Source organism: Olea europaea, chromosome 11 (genome assembly GCF_002742605.1).
Source record: "Olea europaea var. sylvestris chromosome 11, O_europaea_v1, whole genome shotgun sequence".
NCBI classification, from domain to species: Eukaryota; Viridiplantae; Streptophyta; class Magnoliopsida; order Lamiales; family Oleaceae; genus Olea; species Olea europaea.
In genome coordinates this window covers 9980894-9991798 of record NC_036247.1, presented here as the reverse complement: position 1 = coordinate 9991798, position 10905 = coordinate 9980894, and the positions used below count along the sequence as shown (strand labels likewise).

Sequence of the window (10905 nt, the reverse complement as noted above, 5' to 3'; positions counted from 1 at the left end):
ATTTACAATTTTCAGGAAAACAATTTCTAGGCAATTCAATTTCCTAGAATTCGTTTTCAATTCAATTCAATTTCATCTTTGCAATCAAACGAATCTTAAGATACAAAAAATTCAACGCACTTTTATATTTATTATTATTTTTATTTATTTAATAATAGAGAGGACGAATAAATCTTTTACAAATCGTAATACAAGTTAACATAATTATTATAATAATAATTTAAGTTCTCATCGCGGACAAAGGGAGAGTGGAGTGTTCTGGCAACACATTTCGAACGGACCTCTCTAAAATGCAACACGTTTTCTTTGTCTTCCCATTTTTTTTTATTGAATAATTCCTCTTGAACAGCAGCATTACGGGAAACAGCTCTTCAATTTGAGATTTCCTTATCTTTAACTATTATACGAAATGAAGAGTTTTCTTAGCAAGTTCGAATCCACTCTGCAATTGCTTCACTCCAAAACAATCAGCATACAAATCTTTTGAATCCATTTAAGCCTTCAATTCCTTTTATTTTTAATTTTCGATTCAGAAAACTGACCCATCATTTTTAAGTTTCCGATGCCGGAACATATTCTCAGATCCAAAAGACTTTCTCCTTTGGCAGGTAAAAGTTACATAACTTTAATTTATTTATTTTTTAAAAAACATTGTTGTGCCAGTTGTAGATGATGATGCATTTTATCCCGGTTTGTAATTCAATTTTACTATATATTGGGTTATAAATGCATTTTACAAATTGGGCTTTTCCTAAATGATTTTTGGGTTTTATTAGGGTACTGAATTTTTAATTTTTCAGGTTTCTTGTTGGTATAAAGCTTATGAGCATCATTTGTGTGTGTGTGTGTGTGTGTGTGTGTATATATATATATATATAATTAAAAATTCGAGAGCAATCGAGAAGAAAGGTACTTTTATGTATTTTATGGAAACTTGAAACCAAAAATGGAATATTATTGAATTAATGAATTTGACCAAACTGGGTTTGCTAAGTAATTTGTTGCAGCTGAACAATGCATATGTTACAATTAGGGTGGTAAAGGACAGTCTGAAATGAAGTGCTGTTTTAGGTCGAGGAAATGAACTTGCACTTGCTGTGTATCTATGACCCTGATCCCACATTTTGTAAGTACATTCAGCGGTTTGTTGTGCCGGGATACAGTTGCAGAAGTGAGCAGGCTGCGAGTTTTATATGAATACATACATTGACTCTTTATCATAAGCAATTAGGACCTGGTTGCCACCGCTTCTCGGAGTTGTGAACTTTCTATAATTGTGTGTAGTATTTCTGCGAATTTGTGTAAATAGAAAATCTAATCATTCTTGATCATGCAGTGACAAATGAGTATCAATAGTTCATTCTCATCCTCAACAATGTCTGGGACGAAAACCTTGCAAAGGTGCAGGAACATGAAGGAAGCTGACAATGTTGTTCTGATTGATGTTGATTCTGAGCATTTTGACAGTGTTATTATCATTGATGTTCCTGAGCCTTTGCCAAAGAAATGGAGAGGTTCTAGCATGGTCGAGGAAAAATGGCCATTTAGGTCTGTAATATGCATTGATGATGATGAAAGCTCTGACAACGACCAACATGACGATCACCACCAAAATGTTAGTACAGAAAGCAAGAATGGGCAGCACAAGGAACCCCCAGTTTGTTTTAGTACTGGCAAAACCAGTCCTGGAAATGAATCTCCATCTCCTTTTATTACAGAAGAGGATGCCCCCTTTGATAGCACTTCTTATGGTTATAGAAAGTCTGATGGTCACAAGAGATCACATTCTGGAACCAAAGATCCTCCTTGCAACTATTCTGAGAAGAAAAAGAACCAACATTGTGAGCCAGTAAGTCTCAGCTGTCAGAATGAGGAAAATTTGAACCCTCCAGCATCATCTTATTCTCCTTACCATGGACTGGGAGCTGAGCAAGTTGATCATCCAACAATGGCTTTCCAAGATGATGAGGAAACTCAGATGAACTCTTTACATGGGAAACCTAGTTTAGTAGAGGAAGAAGCTTCTATGTGCAAGCATCAGAACTCTTATGAAACTGACAGTGATGATGTCGGATCTTCTCTAACAGACAAAGAGAAGAAGCATCAGGAGGAGACATTTACTGGTAATATTAAGGAGAAGGAGCATCTGAAGCCTTATGAACCATGTGCAACTAGCAGTGTTAACAAAGAGAATTTAATTGATAATGCAGCACAATTGAAACAGGACAATTCTTCAGTTGCGGCAGTGGAAAATCTTGTTGATTCTGTGTCAAAAAGTATGGACGAGGATGAAGATGATCAAAAACATATTCAGAATGGAGGTACTGCATACAGTGTTGAGAATTGTATCATTACTGAACGTGAAAAACTCAAGGAAACAGATGAATACAAAAGAGCTCTAGAGCAAGAGTTGGCTTCTCGACGACAAGCATTAAAAATTGAGGTCTATTAGTTCACTGTATTTTTTCTTTATATTACTACGTATATGTTTTATTTTGATAGAATTATTATGCTTAATTTGTTGTGTAGTTTGTTGAGAAACTGAAGGGATTCCTATGGCAAGTTTAAAACTTCAACTTAATTTCAATTTCAATAGTTTAATGTTTATCAGACTGTTCTTGCTTTGGACCTTATCATCTTGGCTAAAGCATATTGTGTTTTGCACCTTGATCAGGCTTTTGGTATTGTCTGGGTTGGACTCATTTCCACTCAGAGTTATAGAAGCTTCCAGCTGTTGAATGAATAGTTGAGATATTGTTCATTTGCATGGGACTGAAGGGAGGGTAGAAGATTATGCGTCTTGTGTTGCTAGCCAATTCTGGGGAGTTTGCCTGTCAAAAGCATCTTTTAGATAGGTAGCATGCTATTCAGAGACGGGAATGGAAAATGAATAAAACAGAGTAAACAAGAGGAAAATATCTGTTGCTTGTGTACTGTTACTCTCATCTGTAGCATCAAAGTTGTTTGATAATCAGTTAATATCAAAGCCATTTCAGGAAATCACGTTGCATTGAGCATGACATGCAATGGCTTTTGCTCCCTGCATCTTTTGGGTTAATGTCAATAGTAATATCTCGGATAAAGAAATAGGTTGTATTTAATACATGTAGGCTGAAGAAGCACAACGCTTGCGGCAGTTGCGGAGGAGAAAAAAAGAGGAAAGCATACGGTTACAGGACATGGCCAATAGACAAAAGAAGCGTGTGGAGGAAGTACGAGAGACTCAAAAGAAGGTTTTTGAAATTCTTCTCTTTCCTCAATAGTTACAATCCATTTGCTAGCTAATTTATGAAGGCATATTAACAAGTTACTTTTTCCTTTTAATTGGCCTGGAGCTTTCGTAACAATGTGGATTCTTCATTAATTTACCTTTTAGGATGTGGAAAATCTCAACTTGAAGGAGGTAATACGCTCTCAGGTCAGGAAGGAGCTCAAGAAACTGGAAATGACATGCTGCAATATGGCTTCGCTGTTGCATTCTCTGGGAATCCCTGTGGGTGGTTGGCCTTGTCCATCATCAAATGAGGTTGGTGAGACTTGTTACACTTGTTTAATATATATCAACCATTGTCACTATTGTGTGACAAGTGGTTAATGATTCTGCTTGTTTAGTGGATAACCTTATGGAGATCTGGGCGATGCCACTTTGACAGAAGTGGTTGACAGATGGAGCGATATAGCCCCCGTTTGGTAGCAATTTTTCATCCCAAAAAATCAAAATTTTGATCATTATTCACTATTCCAAGCTTCCAGCCGTCATTTTTTATTTTTTCACTCATGAATAGAACTCCTTTTTCTCTCTAATGGTCGAAAAATCAATTTTCATAATCACTTACGAACAGACCCATGATATGATTGGGATGAAAAAGTTGATTGTGTTTAAAATAGTCCAATGACGAAATATTATGTGCCATTATGTCAATGTAGTATGATTCTGGAGCTATAGCTCTTTTTACGAGCATAACTGTTAAATTACGATGAATAAATTAATATTACCTTGTCATTTTTTAGCAATGTCATTTTTTCTGCGGTTTTATCCTAGAAGGGTTTATTTAAACCAATTATCTAAGCACTCCCTTGAATTTGTGGGCTATTTTCTAAGTTTGCAATAAAGTTATAGAAAATTTAGTTCTAATCAAGGGAAGAGGGGGATGTTGATTATTTTTTGGTGTCATTTTTTGACCATGTAGAAATGTTGATTATGTACGTTTTATCCTAATGTGGTTAGGGTTAATTCCCCCGTCTTATGATTTAGTGCTTGTTTGGGATTGCTTTGAAGTGTTCATAAGTTGTGGGTCGGTCCTATGGAATGTGTGGATAATAGTGGATTCTACAGAATGTGTGGATAGAAAATATGTTTGATCGACTTAAATAAAAAAGTTAAGCTTTGTCAAACATGCTATTAGTGTTCAGTGGTCATATTTGTGGATGTTGATGACTTCCAACTATTACTGATTTTCATCTTTGAAAACAAAAGAATTAATTATTTTAAAGTTCACTTATTTACTTCTAAACAAATTTTAAGCTTAGTCAAACATGCAATTGGGGATTGATCGCTGACATATGAGGAAATTCAGGTACAAGCAGCTTACAAACGAGCATTGCTGAAGTTTCATCCAGATCGAGCTCCGCAATGTGACATTCGTCAACAGGTTGAAGCTGAGGAGAAATTTAAGCTTATAAATCGTCTCAAGGAGAAACTTCTACCTTCTTGATAACGTTTGAGCAAGTTAATCATTATTGCATCGTAAACCATAAATTCTTCATAGAGTTCAAGTCTCCTCGTAAACATGCTTTCCATGCTTGTGATATTTCGAGAAAGAAGCCATTAGTTAGTTATCAATTAGGGTCTTTTGTGGTTGGAAAGCATTCTTTTGTTTGTAAATTAACTGATTATTTACTCCTATGTGATTTCCCTATGATTGGCTCGACATTTGTTGAACTTATGTATGTTGGTTGAAGAAATGGAAAGTATTCGTTACTTTCGGTTGGTACATTTTATTCATATGATAAATGTTTGTGTTAATATTTTTCATCTAAGATTAGAACAATTGATTAGTTTAAGAATTATGCTACTTGTATAGAAATATGATACATGAGGGATTACATAAAAGGGAAATGCTATGTGGTGTACATAGAGTATTACATCCCCCCTCCCCCCCCTCCCCCAACATGAAGGTGGGTCCATATAGAATAAAATATTTGTGGGCCCCTTCTGTGTGGGGGTGTAATTCGTTGTGTACACCATAAGGTGCAAATAGAATTATCCTATCCTACATAAAATGATATGGGAAGAAAATGTCGGATGAAAAAGTTGATTATATTTTATACTGACAAATGATAGAGTGACATACGGTATTATGTAACATACTATGTAAAGTTTAATGTACATGTAGCAATGTCCTTAGTTTAATATTTATCATGCTAGCTTGTTCTCAAAAATATTTTAATTTTCATCTTAGTCGTGTTAGAATTGGATTTGTGTTTGAAACAAGTTGAATTGCACTATGAAAACTAGTCCTAACCAACTAGTTAACGGAATTAAACTAATCTCCTCATTAAACACTAATTTGGTCCTAGTCTTAAGCCCCTGTTTGAGTTTGTTAAAAATTAAATTTTAAGTAGATTATAATAAAAATTGATGGAATGTGTAATTGAAAAATATTGATAAAAATATGAATTCCATAAAATGTGCAATTCAAATTAATCGTAAGGTTTAGAATCTTATCAACTTGTTTTACATACACCAAACAGGGGGCAGAGTTGGAGTGGAGATAATAGATTATGACATAATTGAATTAGACAACAAATCAAGTCCTAAACCTGTCCATATTAACATATTAATGTACCATGCCCTATGTGAGCCATAATCCTATTTTACACACAGAAAGTTAGGAAAATAGGTAGAAAGAGAAAATAACACAAGAAAGACGAAGGAAGATTTCAAGATACATTCACGGTCCATTTGGTAGGTCTTCTACTTCTTGTAACAAAGTTTTCTGAAAAAGTTATCTTAACCCAATTATCTCTAAAATTCTTCTAATAGACAAAATATTTTTAAAAAATTATCCAAACACATTTAAAAATAACTTCTTAGTCTTGAAAACAACTTTTAACTTCATAAGTCTGATCAAATGGGTCACCAATTCATTCTTTCAAGTGTCCATTCTATTTTTTATTTATTTTTATTTTTTTATTTTTAAGTCATTATACCATTTGGGTTTCATTTTTTTCTCCCTGAAATTTTACCTTTTACAGTTAGACAATTAATTTTACCACATATTTCGTAGGTCTACTCACTTATCATCCACTTATTTCTTGAAATGCAAAATTACTTCAAAAGTCTTATCAAACGGTTCATCAATTCATTCTTTCAAGTGTCCATTCTTTTTTTAAAAGTCACTATGCCATTTAGGTTTCATTTTTTTCTCCCTAAAATTTTACTTTTTATAGTTAGACAATTAATTTTACCACATATTTCGTAGGACTACTAACTTATCATCTAGCTTTCATGTTTTTATATTCTTAGAAACTGACACTTTTTATGGAATTTGTAAGTGAGTTGAGATAGTGATCTTGTGATTACACTGTTAGAATTTGGGTGTGATCTAAATTTTTTGGTGAGAATAATTGAGAGTTTTAATTAAAGTGTACCGTAAGAAGATTCTATTTGGAATCCTATTTGAAGTTTATTGACAATTTCTAATTGAAGTTCTATTTGGAAGCTTTATTGGGAATTGGAATTTGTATTGGATGATAAGTATATTTTATATACTTATTTAATATCTAAAAAGCAATATTTGATTGTTATTTTGACAAACGATATCCTAAATTTTTGTATTTTACGTTTAATAGGTAAAACTTTATAAACAAAAAGGAATTGAAGGAAATAAGTAAAAAGGACGAAAAATGAAAAAATCCAAAGTAGGGGTACTAAATTAGTCGTGGATGAAAGTCGAGGACTTGAAGAAAATAATAAATTAAATAGGCCTCATTGTTGGACTTGTATAGGATTCAAATTCATTAACAATTAGGAATCCAACTTACACAAAAAGTGGGCTGGAAGCCTGGAAGACACGGCCAAAGTCAAGTAATTGAAAGGGAAAGAAAATGAGAGTCCATTTTTAGTCAAATATTGTGGCTGCTAGGTTAATATATATACTCACATGCATGCAGATACAAAGGGAGAGATTAACCTACAGAAGAAGAAACGGCAGCTTGGACGCTGCCATAATTGAGAGATATTCCATACGCACATTGTTTGGGAGAGAAGAGAAATTAAGCGTCTGCCTTGTGAAATTAGAGAGGAGTATACGCACAGAAAGAGGGGTTGAATTTGCATGATATATACACACAAAAACACAAAAAATTGAGGGAACACAGCTGCTGAATTTGGGGAAGCACATACAATTTTCGGCAGCTTGGAAAACAAGAGAGAAAAGAGTGGAATAGATACGCATACAACTGCCAGCTGCTGATATATATTATATACATACATAGGCTGCTGGGATTATATACAAAACACACGACCATTGGGCTGAGATATTGGAGAAGAATTGGATTTTGTTTTGAGAGCCAAACAGGGCGGCTGTGAGCATCATAAAGACATAAAAGGCTGCTGAAATACAAACATATATACACGGTTGTTTAGGGTCGGCCCTGAAAATTTAGAGGCCCTAGGCGTTTAATTAATATGAGGCCCCTCAACACAAAATTTATTTTACAAGTCTAACAATATGTAAATATTTAAATAATTAACACTTTTATATTAAAAAGAAAACTTTATACAATTCAAAAGATGGAATAGCAAAATAAAACTTCTTTCACAACTCGAAAGATTAGACTAGCATAAGATTTAACATTCTTACATTTTGAGATGTAAAATTAGTAATCAAACTACTAATATCAAGTTTTTCCAACATATTTTTTTAATAGAAATCATAGCTAATCCATTCAATCGCTCTTGTGACATGGATGATCGAAGATAAGTCTTAATCAATTTCAACTTTGAAAAACTTTTTTCAGCAGAGGCAACTGTGACAGGAATGGTCAATAATACTCTGTAAGCAATCCAGGCATTTGCAAAACAACAGTTCATTCTCTTAATATAATCCAATACATCAATTGCTCCAAATATGTTTTCAAATATCGCTTCCCTTAAAATTTTCAACTCAGAAAATTAATCTGTTCCATCAATATCAGAAATCGTATTATGATTTAAGTAATTTTCAAATTTAATGCAAGAACACTTCAAAACATCATCATCAATAAATTTAAGTCTTTTCAAATCAAATAAAAATCCAAAAATATCATCATATTTCTGAAATTACTCAAATCTATTCTCAAATGATGATAGAGCTCGATCCACTATATATAAGAAATAATTGATCTTAAAAGATTTTTCAGCTGTTTGTGTTATATGTTCAGAAGAAGTCTCATCAAACTGTTTTTTTCTATGTATAACCCTTTTTCACGAAAGATCGGTTCAATTTCTAATTCACTTGTAATCTCTTTAGCATCTACCATGGCCGATTCAAAATCAGATTCTCTATAACTTTTGAAAAATGAAATGAGGCCTTTTAAATGGTCTATAGCAACATCAATATGCATGTCTTCCGCTTGCAAATGTTTGCTTACTCTGTTAACATTATTCAATAATTCATACCAAATAATCATCCCAAGTAAGAATTCAAAATTGTCAATTTCATATGTTGCCAAACACTCCACTTTTTGTCTTAGGATCATCAATATTTGCTAATTGAAGTAACGCTTTTTTTATCTGCGGAGCTTGAAATCTTATCGCTCTAACACTTTCAATATGACTTTCCCACCGAGTTTGTGACGAGGGCTTAATGGTAAGACCAGTTACATTCTCTTTGAAAATTTTCCACTGTTTAGTAGATGAAGAAAATAAAGTGTATATACGTTGCACCACCCCCAAAGAAAGATTTAGCTTTTGAACAACAAGTGGCCATATCACAAAGTGCAAGATTAAGACTATGACATCCACAAGGACTGTAGAATGCTCTAGGATTTAGTTGTAATAATCTACTTTGAACTCCTTTATGTTGTCCTTTCATGTTAGCACCATTATCATAGCCTTGACCCCTTACATCATCAATATCAAGTTCTAAATTATTCAAAGCATCCACTAGTTCATCAAAAAGTCCCTTACCTGATGTATCATCCACCAATAAAAATCCTAAAAAGAATTCTTCAACCTTCACTGGACTTGCCGAAATATCTACACACCTCAATATTATAGACATTTGTTCTTCATGACTTGTATCTGGAGTGCAATCAAGAATAACAAAAAAGTATTTAGAATTTTTGAGTTTCTCAATGATTATTTTTTTTATCTCGCCCGCTAGCATAAGTATCAGCTCATTCTGAATTTTGTGTCCTAGATAATGATAATGAATCTCTTTATTTTTTATTCGACAAACATGCTCTTGCATTACGGGATCGAACTCAGTAATCATTTGAATCATGCTTAAGAAGATACCATTATTTTCTTGATATATCTTCTTATTATCCCCACGAAATGCTAAATTATTTTTAGCAAGAGTTTTCACCACAGATATTATTCTCAGTAATACTTGTCTCCAATGTTCTCTATCTCTATTGATTTGTTCTTGCACACTTTTATCAATTGTTTGACTCTTTTCGAAATCTTAATTCCATTTCTATCCATTTACTCATGTTATTGATGTGGTCACAACTCACTTCATGCATTTTAAGCTTTTCACCAATATTTTTCCAATCATTTATTCCATCATGTGCCAATTGAGTTCTGATCCCATCATTCTTAAATAGCTTACAACAAAAGCAAAATACTTTATCCAAACTTTTTGAATATATCAACCATTTTCTATCATACGTCTCTCCATTAGGTAATCTTCGAACGTAATGTATGGATAGAAGTGTTGATTTGCTCTATTTTTTGGAAAAATCATATCATTTTCTCTTACAAGACCTTTCAATACAATTAAATCTCTTAAATTCGTATTCATATTTCCCCAATTTGCTGGATCAATAAGGTCGAGAGAAAATGGTTCATTATCTTTGTCAGTAGACACCTCTTCATTCATCACACAGTGTCCTTTCTCAATTGTATTATTTTTGTTATCATTCTCTGTTAGACATTATGTTGTCAAACGACCTCCCGGGCGATGATGAGAACCAATTTTATCAGTCAACATGAATGACTGAACGATAATTTAACATCGAATAATGGATGAACCGACCAAACGTTGCTTTACCTATTGGACGGCTAATACTCTTTGTGGCTTGTTGATTCTTTCCATTGGAAGTTAACCCTAGTCGAGCCTGCTTACCATATCCCTACTTACCTTATGTTGGCCATTTGACTTACTATATATATTGGTGTTTTCATCCTAGTTAAACCGGTCCATTAGTTGAAGCTGTGAGATAGAGAAACTGTCGTGTTCTGCCGTGTCCTTCTGCCTTCATATTCTTCGTGATTTCTTCTCCATCCCAATTGCTTGAGTCTTTGTGAAACTTACCTGAGTGGTATCCATCCTAAATGTGTGGATTGAATCAACAAAGCAAAGGAGGAAAGCAACCATAGGAGGAAGAGGCGCCGGCGGCTTTGGTGACTCCAAATTGATGTTGAATTCGATTTTAGTTGAATTCGATGTTTAATGGTTAACTGAGCCCGAAAATCACTTTGAGCAGCTTAAAGAAGATCCTAACATCTGGTATCAGAGCTTGGGTAGCAAAAAACGGCTCAAGATCGGCTGATTTTCGCATCTTCAACCTAGAACCCGAATCTGAAAATTTGCAATTACTCACAAACCAAAGCTCGGTTGGACAAACGGAGGCCATACCCATCATCAGCAGGTTGAGGCGCTCCGGGAGAGGCGGCGCGTGGCGGCGGCGGAG

The 10905-nt window shown here is 34.1% G+C and overlaps 2 protein-coding genes across 3 annotated transcripts; one reads left to right on the top strand and one right to left on the bottom strand.

The window, feature by feature from the left end:
- The first annotated feature begins 239 nt into the window (after positions 1-239).
- LOC111403310 lies at positions 240-4996 on the top strand. Of its 2 annotated transcripts, XM_023031759.1 has the most exons (6): positions 240-608; positions 1072-1126; positions 1337-2443; positions 3111-3233; positions 3377-3526; positions 4578-4931. In XM_023031759.1, exons 3-6 carry the CDS (start codon positions 1343-1345, stop codon positions 4713-4715), a joined length of 1512 nt encoding a protein of 503 aa, XP_022887527.1. In that variant the 5' UTR covers positions 240-608; positions 1072-1126; positions 1337-1342; the 3' UTR covers positions 4716-4931. The 2 variants fall into 2 exon arrangements, with proteins under 2 accessions (XP_022887527.1, XP_022887528.1); XM_023031760.1 differs by lacking the exon at positions 1072-1126 and having other exon boundaries at positions 242-608; positions 4578-4996.
- A 2200-nt stretch (positions 4997-7196) lies between these two features.
- LOC111404441 lies at positions 7197-10091 on the bottom strand. The gene is made up of 8 exons (XM_023033248.1): positions 9972-10091; positions 9699-9816; positions 8973-9547; positions 8721-8890; positions 8502-8638; positions 8331-8406; positions 8017-8156; positions 7197-7474 (listed from the first exon to the last, which is right to left on the bottom strand). The coding sequence occupies exons 1-8, from the start codon at positions 10089-10091 to the stop codon at positions 7197-7199; spliced, it is 1614 nt and encodes a 537-aa protein (XP_022889016.1).
- Between the last annotated feature and the right edge of the window lie 814 nt (positions 10092-10905).

Coding starts and splice junctions, on each gene's coding strand:
- LOC111404441 (XM_023033248.1), bottom strand. CDS start 10,091: ATGAATGAAGAGGTGTCTACTGACAAAGATAATGAACCATTTTCTCTC. Junction 9,817..9,971: donor TAATTGTATTGAAAGGTCTT/GTAAGAGAAAAT, acceptor TTTTGTTGTAAG/CTATTTAAGAATGATGGGAT. Junction 7,475..8,016: donor AGTTGCCTCTGCTGAAAAAA/GTTTTTCAAAGT, acceptor AATATATATCAG/CAGCTGGCAGTTGTATGCGT.
- LOC111403310 (XM_023031760.1), top strand. CDS start 1,343: ATGAGTATCAATAGTTCATTCTCATCCTCAACAATGTCTGGGACGAAA. Junction 2,444..3,110: donor GACAAGCATTAAAAATTGAG/GTCTATTAGTTC, acceptor TAATACATGTAG/GCTGAAGAAGCACAACGCTT. Junction 3,527..4,577: donor CTTGTCCATCATCAAATGAG/GTTGGTGAGACT, acceptor GAGGAAATTCAG/GTACAAGCAGCTTACAAACG.